General features: G+C 42.9%; 1 protein-coding gene across 1 annotated transcript in view; it reads right to left on the bottom strand.

Annotated features, from left to right (window-relative positions):
- Positions 1-367: 367 nt before the first annotated feature.
- LOC134177177 (uncharacterized) overlaps positions 368-20,610 on the bottom strand; it is a 25,076-nt gene continuing 4,833 nt past the window's right edge. Inside the window, exons 2-16 of the mRNA XM_062643928.1 lie at positions 20,342-20,443; positions 20,128-20,223; positions 19,968-20,066; positions 12,927-13,028; positions 12,716-12,808; positions 12,557-12,655; positions 7,570-7,671; positions 7,359-7,451; positions 7,199-7,297; positions 3,505-3,567; positions 2,799-3,443; positions 2,545-2,733; positions 1,544-2,471; positions 513-779; positions 368-447 (exon numbers count right to left, since the gene is read on the bottom strand). Of these exons, the coding sequence (XP_062499912.1) occupies positions 547-779; positions 1,544-2,471; positions 2,545-2,733; positions 2,799-3,443; positions 3,505-3,567; positions 7,199-7,297; positions 7,359-7,451; positions 7,570-7,671; positions 12,557-12,655; positions 12,716-12,808; positions 12,927-13,028; positions 19,968-20,066; positions 20,128-20,223; positions 20,342-20,401 (2,901 nt within the window). The 5' untranslated portion in view covers positions 20,402-20,443 and the 3' untranslated portion in view covers positions 368-447; positions 513-546. The remainder of the gene's footprint in view (positions 448-512; positions 780-1,543; positions 2,472-2,544; positions 2,734-2,798; positions 3,444-3,504; positions 3,568-7,198; positions 7,298-7,358; positions 7,452-7,569; positions 7,672-12,556; positions 12,656-12,715; positions 12,809-12,926; positions 13,029-19,967; positions 20,067-20,127; positions 20,224-20,341; positions 20,444-20,610) is intronic.

Here is a 20,610-nt window from a genome sequence, read left to right as displayed (position 1 = left end):
AATATTTTAATCAATATTTTTATAAATATTTTGAAATATCAAAAATATAAAATATAAAGATTATCAAAATTTAATATTTTAATGTAGAGTGAAGGGTAAGTGAAGTATAGTGTCATGCCAAGTGGACTTTGTATACATTGTGCCGTTCACATCATTCATCTATCAATCTAAATTATCGTTAAAAAATTCTATTTCAAATATATTGTAGTGTATTTATAGGGGAGTTACTATAGCCACTCCCCTTTTGTGTTGCCTAGATAAGGTGTTGTCACACCAATGCAGTTAGTTGTCTTTGGCTTTTGCCCCACCTTTGGTGCTCTTGCTGCTACAATATTAATTTCTGTTAATTAGTAACTATAAAGTGTCCACTATAATGCAGTCTCAAGAGATATGATGGAAGTAGAAGTAGATTTGCCTCTCACATGTTGGTATTCACATTTTGTATTCCTAATATTAACAACAAATTTTGTTAATTTCAAGCAATTTATTAACATTCACGTACACAAGTTCACCTCCTTTCTTCAATGTACAGTACCATCCATTTCTTCAGCTATTACAAACCATACTCCACAAATCCTCTGCTGTCTTTTTTCCTCCAACATTTGTCCTCCTTGCCTCAATGAGAGCAAGCAATTTACCAGTAGGAGAAAGTATGTCATGTGTTGCATTTCTGATCTCATCATCTGTGAGTTCCAATGTCATCAGCCCAATCTCATACCACTTGCTACTGCAGTGTTTAGCAACAGCATTTCTTATAGAAATAAAGTCAGGCATGTTTCCTACACACACAACATATCATGTGATATAGACACACAAACTGAATTAGCATGCATGTGCATGGACACCAGTGATGGATGCCAAATCAATAGCTTGTATTGGATAGCACAATAGTTCACTTGTTTCTAGAACATGGTTTACCTGTCTACTTTGGTGGTTCACATCCATTAACACAATTAGTAAAACATACACATTAATTCAAACATGATACTTGACACAATAAAATCACCAGCAAGCAATTAAACAAGTTAAGGTGTTCACTAAAAATTCCATAAACTCCAAGCTACATTCCAATGTTGAATATCTGTATTATTAACTAACATGATGGTAGTGCTGAAGGTTGATAGAGTAGTGTGTCTTAGTTTGTTCTCACTCTTAAAACAGAATTTTGTGAGTAAAACTACACCCATATTATAATATTGGTTATCTAAATTGATGTGCCACATGCTTAACTGTGACTGCAACCATGCAGCCTAGTTAATTATAATAAAGACATGCCCCTCCCACCTCTACTAGTCAATAAATGCAATATTAATATGCTGACTACACTTCAATTAACTTATACATGTATAATGAGTGTTGCACAAACAGTGCACTCATGGCATGAGTTTATACAGCAGGCACCAAACTATAGCATGAGATAAAATTTGATTAATTAGGACAAAGTGATAGGAACAAGCACATTGGACAAGTGTGTATGTGGGCATTGAAATTCATAATAGTTCAGCATTATTACAATCTCAAGTGAATGTGAGAAGCAATTTACCTGCTTGACTGAAATGAGAAGCTTCTTCCAGTCCTAATTTTTTTAGAACATTCATTTTCATATCAGATGTCACAGTAACATTAGAGTGTTCAGTTGGTGCGACAAGCAAGTCACCAAGACTTTCTACCACTTCATCATCACCAACTACTTGTTTTACAACAGCATTTGCTCCTTCTCCTGTTGCTTTTGCTTCCCGGACTTCCTCTTCAGAATAAGCAGCAACTTGTTTCAGTTCTTTGTGTTCCTCTAAATGCTTTTTGCTCAGATATTCAGTCTCATATTCAGTGCCTGGACTGTATCTGTCTAGCATATCTCTCCAAAGAGACATGACAGTGTCGAGCAGGGAAATGCATTTTACTTCTGTTGCCTTACCTCCACGACATACAAAGTCGACAGAACGAACAGGATCTACCATGGCAACCAAACATTCAACATAACAATGAATAGAATCACCTTGTGATACAATCAGTCCATCCCTCCAGAGCCTTGCTTTTGTATCTAACGTTGCATGAACTTTAGATTGAAACATGCCAAATGCAGATGGACTGAAGATGGTCGTCTGACTGCTGCACACTTGACGTCGACCGACATACACTTTCTTACTCTCGTCTCTCTTCCACATGACAGACAGATCCTTAGGAGGCAAGAGAGCTGGAAACATGTACGTGTCGTCTCTGCCTTCCACTTTAAAGCAGATACCAAGAGATTTACATATTGCAAGGATTTTATCTGTGTTGAGTTGAACTTGAATTTTCTTATCTTTCAGAAAACAATTGATTGACTTTTCTGCTTCTTCTCTTGTTACTGTGCCATCATTCCTTTCAGACTTGACGTGCCATTTGAAATACTTAGAAGCAATGAGAGGACCGATGGCATAATGATGAAGAGATGCAGGATTGAGAGCTGCCACATCACTGGCAACAGCAATCTAAACACACATCACAACAATATTACACAAACATACACAAGTACAACAACTAAACATCTGCTAGTCGTCTCACCTCTCCTGAATCATCTAAAAAATCAACTACCTTCTCTACAACCTTCTTCTCTTGTCCTGGACATGCTTCCTGCTCGATCCTCTCCATGAGTGTTGCCTTCTCCATGAAAGGATCTTCTTGTTTCTTACGAAGAGAAGGAAGCAACTTGGACACGACTGGCTGACAAAGACGAGGATACAGAGGAGCAGACTGAAACATAAATATCTATATCAGCAGGAAATATTTCCAAATAAATTATTCTTATAATCAATCACCTGCTGAAACTGCTGCATCAAATCACAGAGAACTTTCTTTAGTTGTTTCATTTCAAGTGACCTGCTCCTTCTGCAGTCGAGAACAATGCAATCTTCAACAATGTTGATCTTGCCTTTGAACAGCTCACGCATGTAATCGACTACAGGCTGCAAGTCATGCTGACGCTGTGGACAGTAATCTATGTGACTGGCAGCTATCAACACTGTGGGTATAAACTCTGCATCCAAACTGGCTCTGAGAAATGAGAGCCAATACTGAAGCTCTTGTCGCAACTCCTCAACACTGCACAGTCGTCTCTCCTCTCCTCTCACTAGACTCACTAGCAGGATGAAGAACGAGTTGGATGAAGAAAAGAAAAGGCCGTGTGTTTTGTGGAACTGCCCTTGACCTGCATAGTCCCACACTGACAAGCGACCCACTCCTGGAATATCGACTGTCATCACGTTGATACCAATTGTGCGTTCCTCTTCACATTTTGGGTCATCTGCTTGATTCTCGTTTGCAAAAATCCACTTCAACAATCCTCGTCTGAGAGCCTCCATGAGTGTCGTCTTTCCTGCTCCTTCTGAACCAATGAAACACAATTTCATGATTTCTGGTCTCACTGTGCCCTCGGCATACAGAACAGCATACTTCTGTTCATCCTGACAATACAACCCATCCATTCTACACATACCACCATACATCACTACATAAACGTCTCACTCTTGCTTTTATCAGTCGTCTTCTCAGTTCACCATCAGTCAGTTGGTGTGGTCTCTTACCATCCTGACAACATAACACAAACAAATAAGATAAAATGGTCTATATAGTAGTCCCTCTCATCTACGACCACCTCCTATGTACGACCACATTAGCTGTGCACGGAACAAATTTGTATAGCAGCTACCACGTATCAGTGACCAGCTCCGTAATGCAACCAACAACCACTGAAATGTGTCAAGTGCAACTGTTTTAGCAACCAACCAAGCCTCTGTGCATGTTCAATATTGGTGAATACGTCCAGAAGCACACGTCTACAACTACACTTGGAAGATGTTCAGTACGTATGTCTCAGAAGTGCAAATGTGAAAGACGGTGTTGAGGTAGACCTTGGTGATGGTGAATATCAGCTGTCTACCTACGGCGACTTAGAGACTTGCAGAAGTCACGTGAGTAGTAAGTATGTCACACATACACCTCTGGAGTAGTCACTTGCACCTCTAGGAGAGACCACCTCCGTTTACGACCAAGTTTGACGGGCTTTTGAGGTGGTGGCAAATAGGAGGGACCACTGCACCAGAGGTAGCCTCGTCCCCAAATTCACATGACATTGGCAGTGTCCGGCTCCCGTATTACACTTTCGACCCCCCGTCTTGGCAGTGTACCGGGAATACGGGAACCAAACACTGCCAAGCTCATGTGAGTCTGGGAAGGAGGCTAACCTAAGGATTGTGAATAATAGAAAGACAAGGAATGCTATCACACATAATAGAAATTATATCTAAAACATTTCCATCATTTTCATCTCAGTTAGTTGCTCATTCAGAGTTCTCGCCAGAGATTTTTGAGAGTGTGGCGGGATGGGCGGGTCCACAACGCACGGACATGTGCACTGGAGCCGATCTCAAGTGAGGTAGACTCTGCATTGTAGCTATTGCGTGTAATGTACGTTCAAGTGCCCTGCCAAGGAAATCAACTTCGATCGCCAGTAAGCCCTTCTTAGCAATGTTCATCGATTGCGCATGCGCAAGTTTTGTAGACAAACTACAGAAACTTTGTCTAGTCAAGTCAAGCGTTGATTGACGTGGACCACTGTTTGTTGCTTCACGTGAAGCCATGACTAGTCTAGAGTAGATTCTATGTGTACACTTCCCGGACAAAAGATGTGCTTTCCGGGTCACGGGAAGAGCATCCGGGACTAGAATCAGAGGCAACTCATCCGCGACTGCAACCAACACTTGTGCGTACTGTACGTCTGGAGCAAGGCTATCATCCCTTGTTACTTCGCAAGAGCCTGGAGTTATGGCTATTGTCGCCTTTAGTATTGTGTTTCAGTAGTATGGAATTCTCAAACATTCTTTAGCTGTAAGACTTTGGACTTCTAGCTACCGTTTCTGAGCGTGGTGCACTCCTACTGGAGCATGGCGCACAGCCACGCTGCCACATTGTAGTGAGAACCCTGCGAGTCATTACTTAAATAATACATATCAGGTGTCCACTATGACATTCCTGCAGTTTAGCAAACTTCTGCAAAAAATTCATGATAAAAATATATAGTTGTGTATTCAATGAATTGCAGTGGTTATTGAGCTGTGAGCGACTACATTGTTATCAGGGTAGTTCCCGGCATACAAAAGGCATGGCGCTGCGCCCTGCCTTGGCTTCCACTTGGTCCAGGCCCACTGTGCTTTACTGCATGAGTAGGCAGTGATTAGCTATGAAGATAATGAACTTGTACTGTATTTTGCAAAGTGAAAAGTTGTTTGAGACTAACAAGTAGTTAATGGGATGCTTGGTTGGAAGATAAGACCAATCAGGGCATATACTGACATATAGTATACTAGATCCATGCACCATCCTTCGTACGGGCAAGATACTGTAGCGTTCTGACGGAAGATGCATGCAGTCTGAGCGTGTCTGGACGTCACGTACAATATTTGTTGCGAGGTCCTGGATGTGCTGAACAAATTCGAATATTGCTCTTTGTGCTTTTTCGATAGAAATCAACAAATTCCTGTGTAGCACTTGGTACACAAATCATGTAGATTGGATTCGGTGCAAATGCAATCAGAATTTGGAAAGCGCGAAGAGTAAGTTTTCATCCGATGATTGGTAAGAAATATTTGATTGCTCAAACCTTTGCGAAGGACGACAACACGTACAGTTTACACAGGACTGGTGTAGGCGTGTGTTCAAATAAACTGAAACATAGCGTTTGTACCATCGAAAAATTTTAACGCGAGGGTCAACCCCTCAAGAGGGAACCTGTGCATAAATTTTTCAATAATTTTTACGCAAACGTACCCCTTTGCGTGCCAAGTGTGCGTGCTGATTTCAGTTGCAAACAAACAAAAGCTGTGGCCGCATATCGCAAACACACACACACAATTTGAGCTTTATATATACTATATATACAAGTACTCAAAGATAAACAGTGGTTATCACGCACCCCATTATTAGGTCCCTATCTGTTGATAGAGTATATAGGCAGCTATAGGTCTGTAGATATCTGGCTTCTCAACTTCTTGAGGTTTGGAAATTTCCCACAGGCTTCAATACAGCTATCATGTGGTCAAGCACAGTTAACTAAATTCTAGGTCAGAGAGATAAACCATTTTGTTCCTTTTGTGTCTGAACACTCTGCGACAATAGTTTGTGAAGCAAAGCATCTCGGTAAGCAAGATCTGCAAAAGCTTTTGTGCGGTTGCTAGCATAAAAAATTGAGTAGGCGTGGTCAAAATTTTTTGAACTGACATGGTCATAAGAATTTTCGCCATGCCTTACTACAATTTTGAGAACACCCCTGCTTATGTATGCTATCTTGTCGGAAGTCCTTGTTCATTGGACCATATCATTATCCCTAGTTGACATCATGAACTCATCACATGCAAACGATGTCATGAAAGCTAGCCGTCCATGTAACGTAATGTGCTTCTCCTCTTGCCAAATAGCTCAAAATAATCGCACAATGTGATAAACGCATATGTAACACCGGCTGCCGATTACTCCTTCCACTGACTGTAAACAAGATAGAAGTGGATGTTACTGCCCATATGAATTTGTCTCAACTCCTATTAGCAATGTCAGCAAGAGCGGTGAACGTATAATGCCGACTGGATGTTTCCAACCCACCGGTCACTTCGCTCCCCTCACTCTAGAACCTCCACTTAAACCAATCGGCACAGAATAGAAGTCTCCAGAATAGTCACGAGACATGACGTGCAAATCCAGGTTGGGTGATACTGGAGTCGTGCCCCAAAATCATCAAATCGCAGATGAAGAAGAGCAGATTACATGGATTGCTTTCTCATTGTCGTGCATGTGATGACTTCATGACATCAATGATACGGTCCAATCAGCAGAGACTGCCGGCAAAATAGTGTAGGTAACAAAGTAGCAGGGCACAAATAAATAACCACTCTATCTTACATTTCAGTATGAAGTTCATGTAAGTTTTGGTAAGTATACATGTATGTACAATGTGGCCTTGCAGTACAGTGTAGCAGTTAAAAATTAACAATGGTCACCTCACTGCAGAGATAACACTGACGTGTTATTGTCATATGCACAACTAACTTGCTTAGTAAAACTCAACTGTCATGTTAAAAAAACAAAAGCTTCACAGCACACTTCATTCCACTGCTTGTTCTCTTTACAGATACAATTTTCCTACAATAAAGTTCATAATATTGTTTACCTTATCTTTAGCATCTGCATCAGCCTTCTTCTCCAGCAGACACTCGACTGCCTCACGATGACCAAGTTCAGCAGCAAAGTGAAGTAAAGTGCAACCAGACTGCATGCACAACACAAAAACATCTTTCACACATAATCAACAGTATTGTCAAAACTCTCACCTCCTTCTCCACTGATTGACAAAACTTCTCTGCAATCTTTCTTGCAACATACACTTCATTCTTACATGTCCACTGCAGCAGCTTCCACACATTCTATTATCAGCAATCAAAGAAAGAGAATCAATGTCACAAATCAATTTCAAAAAAGAAAATAGAAACAAAAATACCAAACTGTATCCACTCGTTATGCTGTAAGACAACTGTTACTCACCTCTAATGCAACATCTTCAACTGACTTCATTATTGAAAACAACCGACTAGCTGTTGACATGTGACCTCTTCTCACAGCAAAATCAAAAGGTCTCTTCTCATCCTATCATACATAGAATTGCAATGAGTTAGTAAGAATATCACAACATGACTTCAAAAGTGCTAATTAGTAACTCTGTAACATTTAATTATTAAATAACAATATCCCACATCTACATACAAAAGAAACCTATCTAAAGTCACACAACAATTCAATAAGATGTCATGTTGACCAACTGTGTGTGATATGTCACTGTTTCACAACAGAAACGATCCTTAACAAAACTGATGTAAGAAATTCTTGTAAAATCAACAAGTACACCAGACCTGTCCACCTTAATTAAAAGACATCAAATATCCCACAATACAAAACTTTGCAACTGCACGTAAGTGAACATTCAGGCTAACGTACAACATGAGCATTGAGAGCAGCGGTTTCTTTGCAGTTGACGTTTGGCAGTAGAAGTCAGTGGTTTTCTTGCCCTAAGCTTCAATGGGCCACCAGCGTAGCGTGGGGGAGGGGGAGAATGGGGGAGGCTATAGCCCCACAAACATTTTGGGCGTGTCACTTCGCTTCAAGCAGAGCTACAGCACAGTTGCATGTCACTTATCCGACATTCACTTATCAGACACGTCGGTTATCCGACAGGTCAAGCTTGCCATGTCGGTGATGATATGACAGATAACACATCCTGCATATTATATAAATTTACAATCAACCATGAAAAGTATAATTTTTATCTCTAGATCAATAACACATTTGTTTCTTTTAAATTCACATCTACATTCAGTATACCTAATGTGGAAAAATGCCGTATAATATGAACAATAGTTGAGTTCATAACAGCTTCAGTTATCCAACATATTCACTTATCCAACAGGGTCTGGTCCCAAGGAGGTCGGATAAGTGACATGCGATGGTATATACATAATTAAGTTACCAAACAGTCCGCTTAATTCTATTAGAGTAGTATGTTGACGATGACATTGACTATCTCTTGATAATACACATCATCATTTCAGTATGATAAACCAGTGTTGAGTAGTCGTGGATACGTGAAGTGCGCATGCCCATCACCTTTAACTAAGACGTTTGCTATGCTATACGGCAATGGCAGAGTCAAAGAAGACCGTATCAAAATGGTACAAGCCTATCCATCAATTATTTTTCAAGTAAGTTTAAGGTCGACAACCCGATTGACCAGAGAATGGAATCTCCAGCGATTCCTCTACCTATTACAATTTGCATGCACACCGTACTTTCTCCACTTTGCACTCAGGTTATTTTAGCTAACTAGCTAGACCTAAGTAGTAGGGTAGAGTATCAGTTCTGGTGCACTTACGGTCTGCGCTATGAGCGCAGTGATTGTAACGCATCCTGTAAGTTCGCCAGAATGTGATACTCTACCGTACTACCTATAAGACAATCCTCATACATCCTTTAGCGCCAGCTTTAGAAAATTGTCATTTGTATTTGGAGAGATCGGAATGTGCCAGCTTTGGAAAAATAATGTTTTGTATTAGAGAGGTGGTAGCCAAAAGGTTGCAAAACAAAAGGTTGTAAAATCGGTCCCGAAACACGCTCCGGCTTCAGCTACTTTTATTCCAATTTCGACTACCATCTCTCCAATACAAACGGCTATTTTTCTTTCGACATTGGGACATGGTCTCTCCCTCCTAGACTACTGGGACACGGTCTCCTTTCCAAACGGCTATTGGGACACCGTTTCTCCAAAGCTCGAGCCAATCTGCACCCCACAGTACCTGGGAACATCCATATAAAGAAATGGCTCTAGCTAGAGTCGGAACCATCTACTTCAATATGGCAAAGATTTCTAGTCGCATATATAGTAGCTCGAGAAGGTATTTCTATGTAGACCTAGATATACGGTATCTGGGAATGGAATTCGAAACCTGCTCTGTAAACGAGGAAGAGAACATAGCTTTCGGCTACCAGGCCATCAAGCAATACACTACGATGGAAGATCTGGGTCTCCACAGTGTCGGCAAGCATATGGACTGCCACGTCATACTACAGAACACCTTCGAGAACAACCTGGCGAGCAACATTGCAAACGTGGACTATCTACAGATCGGTAGTCCGGACGCTCTACGAACGAATCTGGAACACATATCCAACATATTCCTCGACAACCTCTTCATATGGAATCCGTTTTCCAGAGACCAAGTCTGTCAAACCAGAGTCGGAGGAGCGGCAATATCCGCAGCAGGTGCAGTCACAAAGCAATCCTCGCACAGATTCGAGCACACGTGGACATGGCGGGGCTTCCAGAGCGTCTACACGTGCAGATCGTGGCCACCTGTCCATATGAGGGACGTGGGCATTGCATATGTCAGAGCACAGTACAACACATCCTCGCCAACGACGACAAGGTGCTACAAGTCTACAACGAAAAGTATCCAAACACCCTACCGGCGGCAATCGTAGTATGCAAGGTCCATATGGTGGATATTCCGATCAAAGATCTATTCGAACAGCTCCCAAAGTTCCTGGAAGGACTACGATGCAATGGAATCGGATTGTACTAAATAGACTGCACTCGAGACTACTCCTGATGCCTGGTCATGAAAGCACTCCTCGACTATCTCGTCTCCGTGCACGGCTTCCTACCACGAAACTCCATCAGAGATAATCCAGATAGAATTCTGGCAAACAAAGGCACCAAGGGCAACAACTGTCTGTCTTTCGTACTGAGAGAACCGGGTTGTAGATCACAATGGAGAGGCAAATTCTACAACAAGTTCGTATGCCAGATCAAGTGTGCACGCGTCCAAGAGAATCTGGAAAACAATGTGGCCAACTATTGCAAAGCCTGGGACAAGAGGCTCGGCGAGGCGTTCGCCCACCCAGATATACAAGCTTGTGGGATCTGTTGCGTCAAGGTATCATTGTACGGGATACAACCAAACGAGGTGTGCCTGGAAACAGCACCAGAGGCCGTCTCGTATGTACACTCCTTGTCAATGAGTGCTCTACTATTCTGGGTACAACCTCTACGCGAACAATGGAAGGCACTCTCGGCAGCCATACATTGCAACATGGTACTCCTATCGAAGCAGCCCAAGACGCTATATGCCATCTACTGGAGCCACATGACTACCAGTCGTATCTGCGGGGTGTCCAAATCTTAGAGAGACCAAGAATTCAAAATTCTCGAAAAGAGTTATCTTCCAGTGTGGGTATCCATCGGCCTTTGGGTTTGTTGGCACACCCATCCACGCCGTGGTTCTCGACCAAGACAATGAGAAAGTCCACACAGAACTACGCGCCTATCGAAAACTGGACAGTGAGACATACCTGGCTTGCAGCAAAGAACCGTTCGCATGACATCCAGAGGAAGAACCAGAGGCACCTCATAAGGAATGACCTCATGGACAGCAAAGCGACTGGTGGGGTGAAAGCACCCAGCCGGCGATATACTGTTCACCACCATTGTCGGCGTTGCCAACAGGAGTTGAGACAAATTCGTAGAAGCAGTAGCGTCAGCTTCTATCCTGTCTACAGTCAGTGGAAGAAGCAGTCGGCAGCCAGTGTTACATGTACACACATTTCTATTGCTCAAGTGAAGTATCTTGCATCCACAAGACTGGTTGAGGAAAAGGTAAATTTGATTCTTCCAGCTACTATACAAACCGTACCGTATTTCCTAGAGTCATACTTATTCTTCTAGGAAATTTGGTACAGCTGTACCCAATATCCTGGGCCTGGCATATCTAATATGCTGTTACATCGGGACCCTACAGGGTCGCAAGTTCAAGTCACAGTGATGGCAAGCTATGGCATAATTCCCTTGACCGACTCAGTAGTAAATGAGTACCTGGTCATTGGCTGGGGTGGACAACACCGCTGGCTTGGTAGTAGCATCATGCAGCAAACGGCTACGTGGTGTCCAGTCCCAGAGCTGCGCCATAGTCAGTACCCCTGAATGACTCTGGCCAAGCTCCAGGTAGATTGTAGCGCTAACCCTAAGCCTCCACATAGCGCATGAAGGACCTGTCTCTAGTGGCAGGGAGAGTTATCTTTACAACTGATCTTAAGATCACCGTCAAATAACATTTGCGTGTGTGTGTGTGTGTGTGTGTGTGTGTGTGTGTGCGCGAGCGCGCGTGTGTCTATGAGTGTGCTATCGCTCAATTGGTTAGAGACTGTGTTTGGAGAATGGAAACATCCGGGACCTTGCAGGGTTGCAAGTTCAAGTCACAGTGATGGCAAGCTATGGCATAATTTCCTTGGGCAAGAAACTCACACACAATTGCCTCTCTCGACTCAGGAGTATAAATGAGTACCTGGTCATTGACTGGGGTGGCAAAGGCCTCCGACTGTGACAAAGTCCATCAGCCACTGGGGTCCGGGCGAGACTTCGGGTGCCCACACCACAGTTGGCGTCGCAGTCACCTGGCCAAGCTCCAAGAGATTGCTTACCATGGCCTATAGCTCCTGCGTAGTGCACAGGAACCCAGCCATCTGGCTGGGGGCGGTACTGTATAACGGCAGCTTCTTATCCATTTACCATTTGTGTGTGTGTGTGTGTGTGTGTGTGTGTGTGTGTGTGTGTGTGTGTGTGCGTGTGTTTGTGTGTATGTGTATGTGTGTGTGTGTGTGTGTGTGTGTGTGTGTGTGTGTGTGTGTGTGTGTGTGTGTGTGTGTGTGTGGTGTGTATTCAGCGGAAATTGCTTCATGTGAGTCTTGGTAAGTATACATGTATCAATGTGACCTTGCAGTACAGTGTAGCAGTTAGAACAATGATAAAGGTCACCTCATTGCAGACATAACACTGAAGTGTTATTGTCATATGCACAACTAACTTGCTTAGTAAAACACAACTGTCATGTTCAAACAAACAAAAGCATTAATACACACTTCATTGCACTGCTTGTTCTGTTTTAAGATAAAACATTCCTACAATAAAGTTTGTAATATTGTTTACCTTATCTTTAGCATCTGCATCAGCCTGCTTCTCCAACAGACATTCGACTGCCTCACAATGATCAAGTTCAGCAGCAAAGTGAAGTAAAGTGCAACCAGACTGCATGCACAACACAAAACATCTTTCACACATAATCAACAGTATTGTCAAAACTCTCACCTCCTTCTCCACTGATTGACAAAACTTCTCTGCAATCTTTGTTGCAACATCCACTTCATTACTACATGCCCACTGCAGCAGCTTCCACACATTCTATTATCAACAATCAAACAAAGAGAATCAATGTCACAAATCAATTATATAAAAGGAAATACAAACAAAAATACCAAACTGTATCCACTCATTATGCTGTAAGACAACTGTTACTCACCTCTAATGCAACATCTTCAACCGACTGCATTATTAATAACAACCGATTAGCTGTTGACATGTGACCTCTTCTCACAGCAAAATCAAAAGGCTTCTTGCCATCCTATCACACATAGAATTGTAATGAGTTAGTAAGAATGTCACAACATAACTTCGCAAGTGCTAATTAGTAACTCTATAGCAATTATTACAATATCCCACATCTACATACAAAAGAAACCTATCTCAAGTCACACAACAATTCAATAAATCGTTTATGTTGACCAACTGAGTGTGATAGGTCTCCGCTTCACAACAGAAATGATCCTCAACAAAAGTGATGTAAGAAATTCTTGTAAATTAACAAGTACACCAGACCTCCCACGTTGATTAAAAGTCAGCAAATATCTCACAATACAAAACTTTGCAACTGTATGTAGGTGAATATCAGACTAACGTACAACATGAGCATTGAGAGTAGCGGTTTCTTTGCAGTTGACGTTTGCCAGTAGAAGTCAGTGGTTTTCCTGTCTTAAGCTTCAACGGGGCACCAGTGTAGCGTCAGGGGGATGGGGAAGGCTATAGCCCTCAAACATTTTGGGCGTGTCACTCCACTTCAAGCAGAGCTACAGTATAATTAAGTTACTAAATACTCCACTTAATCCTAAATAGAGTAGTATGTTGATGAAGACGTTGACTGTCTCTTTAATAATACACATCATCATTTCAGTATGATATAACCAGTGTACAGAAATCGTGGACATGTAAAATGCGCATGCCCAAACTGATAGCTGCTTTTGCAAAAGAGTTTACAATTTTTTGCATATCATCTGCAGAATGTGCTATCAGAGCACAGTCATCTGCAAAAAGCAGATCTCTTTAATTTTGTGGTTACAGTTTTAGAATTCGTCAGAAACCTGTTAAGATTGAATAAACCACCATCCATACGATATTGAATTGAGACTCATTTATTTTCAGCTAAACCATTCATTTCATTTACCATATTACCCGCATTTTGCTGCATACCGGTATATGCCAAAGTTGACCAGGGTGCCGGTATACTCCGGGGTTTACCGACATGCAGCAATATGCGGGGTCAAACGACTGCTTCTCCAGGTGTGCATGGGTCATTCACAAAGAGACTAACTAGAAGATAAAAGAGCAAAACTACAACACTAAAACGTAAATTTCAGTCTTCAAGTTCTTCCTACATGTCCTCTGCTTCTTTATCTGACGGTACAACTTACAACACTAAACAGTAATGTTCAGTTATCAACTTCTTCCATATCCCCTGCTTCTTCATCCTGTTCTTCATTTCTCAGTCCCTTACCCAATCCTGGACACATTGTCTGGAGACTCCGCATTCTTGGCTGTCTTTGACTCGTTTCCGCCTAGTTCGTCGTACTTTGAAAGTATGCGAAGTTTCGTGGCAATGCTATAAGATTTTCTTCCACGTGCTAGACTACTGTCGTCTTCAACGCTTGTTTGATGCTCTTCCACGGCAGTCGTGTCTTCCTCCTGCCTCTCGAGAGTGCCATCATCTGGCTCCGCCATCATGAAACAAGTGCGCGATGTTAATATCTATCACATCGCCTTCACCAGCAGTACCTCTTGCCGCCCACATCCAACTCTATACCGGCACACCCCACCCTGTACCGGCATGCCGATTTAGTTACCAGAACTGCCTCACGTAAGTTTTGGTAAAAGTCACATACACCGGCATGCAGCAAATGCGGGGTAATACGGTAGCATTGCTGCAAGAAACAGAGCAAACAGAGTGGGTGCTAATACACAACGCTGCTTTACTCCTGTTTGCACAACAAAGCTTTCTGATTTTTACCTTCAGATATGACTTCTGCATTCATTCCTCATGCAGATGTCTCACTAAATTTACAAATTTAGGTGAGTAGCCCAATTTTGTTAAGATTTTCCACATTGCCTCTCGATTAACTGAATCAAAAGCTTTTGTCATCAGTAGGAACGTGTTTTTACGTGAAAGTGCGTGTACAGCCTGGACAATCGCATATTCACTCTAATCTCGTCGTATGTCTAATACTTTCGTACAAACACACACACACACACACACACACACACACACACACACACACACACACACACACACACACTACACACACACACACACCACACAGGCACGCAAACACACACACACACACACACACACACACACACACACACACACACACACACACACACACACACACACACACACACACACACACACACACACACACACAAACCTGTCAGACTACGGCATGCCTTTGCTGTATAAACAACAACACGGACCAGTGGCATCAGTGGGTACAAATATTAGGCTAGCTGTTGTTAGCATTGGCATGCATACGCTGTGGCACAAATTTTCACACCCCACCCCACCCCCAACAGAAAAGCACGGCAATCCGGATCTAACCGCAGCCTGTGATTGGGGACGCCGTAGGAGACCAACAGTTGGATGGGATTCAAGTCCGTGGTGATATTAACCTGGCAACAAATCATAGTTTGTAAATACCCTCGCCCGGCATAACGCGGTAATCGGGGCGTGGTTGTAATAAAATGGTTGGAGCGGTAGATTGTAAGCAGAGTTACCGTCTATGACACGCGGGGCATCGCTTGGCAGCAGCACCACTCGAGTGTAGCAGCCAAGACAATAATTGCAATAGGGATACACAGAGTGACAGACATGTTTCATGAGCCGGTGCACAGTAAATGTAGGTAATTCCTTTACTGTCAATGGTGCAGCTTCCAATCGGTGATGCTGCAGCCTTGATTTGGAGCGTTGGCAATGCCAGTTGGCGGCGGTGTTATCGTTTCTTCTTTGGTCGCCCACCTGTTGTTTCTGGATTTTAGATATGCGTTGGCTTTACAACGGCAGCATGCTAGAAGGAGATTTATGCGTGGGCCAAAAGCAGAATTCGAGTGCCAGGTGCTGAAATGCGCTAGAAGACAAGGCAATGCGGCACCGATATTACAGCATCCAACGAGCGGTTGACTGGCAGGGGTGGCTAGCGATTAACTACGGGTGTGACAGCTAGTTATAAGCAATGCATAGACACAAGAGTTACTAACAGCGATGTTGCGCGAGCAGGACAGCCGGTAGTTGGGTAGTCTGCATGTGCATAAACCACGTAAAACACAATAGCATAAAGCGACAGTTTTCATGCATTATCGGATACATGAAGCGGCGCGACGAGGCACACAGCCGATCAAAAGCAAAGGCGGCTATATACTTATAAACTGGAAAAATAGGCTGTTTCCTGCGATGACGTGCGACTCATTAGAGTTAGTGTAAATATGCATCAATGATGGTAGCAGGGCAATCTTGGTCATCACTGACAAGTTGCTGTATAATAGAATTGGGAGAAATGCCGGCGGCCAACACGTTGGCTCATGTGGCTGTGTCCAACTTGCAACAGGCGGCAGGTACCATAGAGACCTTGGACACATTGGCGACTTGGCTGGCAGAAGGTTTACAAGCTAGCCGTCAGCAGAGCACAATGTTTTCTCTGAGACAAACCTTTCCTCCCCTTCCCAAAAAGCTAGTAAAGAAAATTCAGACAGGAAAGTATGTAGACTTTGCTGAACTGCTTCCGGATAATATTGGTTATTAACAATAATTCCGAATAAAATTGAGTACGCAGATATAAGAATAACAAGTACCCTGTATCAAATATTCTGTACACCTTCCTGTGAGCCTAGAAATCGAGTCCGCATTTAAAAATGGAGGCTCTAGGGCAAGGGGGAGCAAAGCGACTGGTGGGGTGAAAGCACTCAGCAGGCGGTATACTGTTCACCACCATTGTCGGCGTTGCCAACAGGAGTTGAGACAAATTCGTAGCTTATATCCTGTCTGCAGTCGGTAGAAGGAGCAGTCGGCAGCCGATGTTACATGTACACACATTTCTATTGCTCAAGTGAAGTATTTTGAATTCGCAAGACTGGTAGAGGGAAAGGGTAAATTTGCTTCTTCCAGCTACTATACAAACCATACCGTATTTCCTAGAGTCATACTTATTCTTCTAGGAAATTTGGTACGGCCGTACCCAATATCTTGGCATACCTAATATGCTGTTACATCGAGACCCTACAGGGTCGCAAGTTCAAGTCACAGTGATGGCAAGCTATGGCATAATTTCCTTGGCCAAGAAACTTACACACAATTGCTTCTCTTGACTCAGTAGTAAATGAGTACCTGGTCATTGACTGGGGTGGACAAGACCACTGGCTTGGTAGTAGCATCATGCAGCAAACGGGTACGTGGTGTCCAGTCCCAGAGCTGCGCCATAGTTAGTACCCCTGAATGTCTCTCGCCAAGCTCCAGGTAGATTGCAGCGCTAACCCTAAGCCTCCATGTAGTGCATGGAGGACCTGTCTCTAGAGGCAGGGGGAGTTATCTTTACAACTGACCTTAATTAAGATCGACATCAAACAACATTTGTGTGTGTGATGTGTGTGCTGTGGCTCAATTGGTTAGAGAACGTGTTTGGAGAATGGAAACATCTGGGGCCTTGCAGGGTTGCAAGTTCAAGTCACAGTGATGGCAAGCTATGAATAATTTCCTTGGGCAAGAAACTCACACACAATTGCCTCTCGACTCAGGAGTATAAATGAGTACCTGGTCATTGACTGGGGTGGCAAAGGCCTCCGACTGCAACAAAGTCCATCAGCCACTGGGGTCCGGGCGAGACTTCGGGTGCCTACACCACAGTTGATGTCGCAGTTGGTGCTCCTGCAACCACCTGGCCAGGCTCCTGGAGATTGCTTAGCATGGCCCATAGCTCCTGCGTAGTGCACAGGAACCCAGCCATCTGGCCGGGGGCACTACTGTACAACGGCAGCTCCTTATCCATTTGTCATTTGTGTGTGTGTGTGTGTGTGTGTGTGTGTGTGTGTGTGTGTGTGTGTGTGTGTGTGTGTGTGCGTGTGTGTGCGCGCGTGTGTGTGGTGTGTATTCAGCAGAGGTTGCTTCATTTGAGTCTTGGTAAGTATACACGTATCAATGTGACCTTGCAGTACAGTGTAGCAGTTACAACAATGATAACGGTCACGTCATTGCAGACATACCGTATTACCTCGCTTAGAAGGGCATGCTCTTATAGGTGAGGTTGAGCAGAAATTGTGTTCACGACACTCTGCAACTGTAAGGGCATGCCCATATAAGTGAGGTAGCCTCGAACAGCCGAACCTCAAAACGTCAGCGCTTGCGCAGTTTAGCAATTTACCACATGGCGTCGGAGGAGTTTGCGGAGGAGTTGGAGGTTGCTGAAACAGAAACTGAAAGTACAGAGAGAAAGGCTAGAATTTCGTATAGGGTGAAGAGGAAGCTTTCTGCGATAGAAAAGTACGATGAGTACGGAGGGAACCTCTCAAGAGCAGCAAGAGACAGTGGCGTACCGCGAAGTAATCTTCAGCGATGGATCAAGCAAAGGGACAAACTCTCGTCGATGCGCGAGGAGTGTCAAGTTTCTGTCAGAAAGAGGCGCAGGTTGTCTCAAGACAAAAAATATCTCAAAGTCAGAGGTCATTTTCCAGAATTAGAAGCAGCATTAGTGGAATGGCTTTCAGATATACGCAAAGATGGGATAACCGTACATGGTTAGTTTATCAAAGCACAGGCAAAAAAGCTGTTCAAAGAAGTGTACCCGGATGAAGATGTTGAGAATTTCAAGGCTTCGAATGGCTGGCTGCAATAGTTTACGGTTAGACATAATATTACATTTAGATGTGTCACTTCTCAAGGACAGAAGATCTCTTCAAATACAAAACTTCTTGCTGAACAATTCTTTTCTTTTCTCTAAGCCAAGCTTCACGAGACTAACATAACTGATGTCAAGAACATTGCCAACATGGACAAAACCCACTATGGTTTGATTTGCCAAACACAAAAACTTATGATTTTTGTGGGGTAAAGACCGTTAAGTCTAAAACCACAGGCCACAAACAATTGCATTATACTGTTGTTCTTTGTGCAATGGGAGATGGCAGAAAACTGAAACCAATGATAATTTTAAAGAACTTGAAGAATGTACCAAAAGGCAAATTTCCTAACAATGTCATTATACAAGTGGCAAAGGGTGGGTCAATGACAAGTGAGCTTATGAATACGTGGAAAAGAGAGGTATGGGGTGCTCGTGCAGGTGCAATATGGAAGCCTCCCTCTTGTTTGGTGTATGACAGAGTTAGCAGCCATACCAGGAAGGCTACTATTGCTTCATTTAAACAACACTACAACACCACAGTGGCAGTGATTCCAGGAGGAATGACTCCTCTACTTCAACCAGCTGACAGCCATTGGAATAAAACTTTCAGGTCAGCAATGAAACACAGATGGCTTGAGTGGCTACAATCCGGAGAAGTTGAATACACAAAGTCAGGAAACAGAAAACGAGCATCTTACAGCCTTGTTGCGGAATGGGTATCAGAATCTTGGAATGAAGTACCAGAAGACATGATATCACGTTCATTCCTTGAGTGTGGACTCTTTCCTTTGAGAGGTAATGGACTAGAAGAACTCCACAGTAAATTGTGCTCTGTGCTGGAAGAAAAGGTTAATGCAGAAGAAGAAGACTCTCATACAGGCATTAAAGATGAGGAAGATGGCAGTGACGAAGAACGCAGTGATGAAGACAGGGATGAAAATTAGGATGAAGATGCTTTATAATATGAAGACAGTCGTTAGATAATAGATGCATAGAACGGGTGCATGCTTGCTTAGCTGTTGTAGGTAGTAGACGTGGATCAGTATTTGCTTTGTGTGCATGCTTGTTACCAGAATACCACAACAGCTTCTTCCCTCGCCTGAAAGGGCATGCCCTTATACCTCGAGGTATACGGGCAGTCTGCTCAACATCGCGCTATAAGAGCATGCTCTTCTAAGCGAGGTAATACGGTAACACTGAAGTGTTATTGTCATATGCACAACTAACTTGCTTAGTAAAACACAACTGTCATGTTAAAACAAACAAAAGCTTCACTGCACACTTCATTCCACTGCTTGTTCAGTTTTAAGATATAATTTTCCTACAATAAAGTTTGCAATATTGTTTACCTTATCTTTAGCATCTGCATCAGCCTTCTTCTCCAACAGACACTTAACTGCCTCACGATGATCAAGCTGAGCAGCAAAGTGAAGTAAAGTGCGACCAGACTGCATGCACAACACAAAAACATCTTTCACACATAATCAACAGTATTGTCAAAACTCTCACCTCCTTCTCCACTGATTGACAAAACTTCTCTGTAATCTTTGTTGCAACAACATCCACTTCATTCCTACATGCCCACTGCAGCAGCTTACACACATTCTATTATCAACAATCAAACAAAGAGAATCAATGTCACAAATCAATTCCATAAAAGGAAATACAAACAAAAATACCAAACTGTATCCACTCATTATGCTGTAAGACAACATTTACTCACCTCTAATGCACCATCTTCAACTGACTGCATTATTAATAACAACCGATTAGCTGTTGACATGTGACCTCTTCTCACAGCAAAATCAAAAGGCTTCTTGCCATCCTATCACACATAGAATTGTAATGAGTTAGTAAGAATGTCACAACATAACTTCGCAAGTGCTAATTAGTAACTCTATAGCAATTATTACAATATCCCACATCTACATACAAAAGAAACCTATCTCAAGTCACACAACAATTCAATAAATCGTTTATGTTGACCAACTG

This window comes from Corticium candelabrum, chromosome 3 (genome assembly GCF_963422355.1).
Source record: "Corticium candelabrum chromosome 3, ooCorCand1.1, whole genome shotgun sequence".
Classification (NCBI taxonomy): domain Eukaryota; kingdom Metazoa; phylum Porifera; class Homoscleromorpha; order Homosclerophorida; family Plakinidae; genus Corticium; species Corticium candelabrum.
The sequence above is the reverse complement of the archived record's forward strand: the minus strand, read 5'-3'. Positions and strand labels throughout refer to the sequence as shown.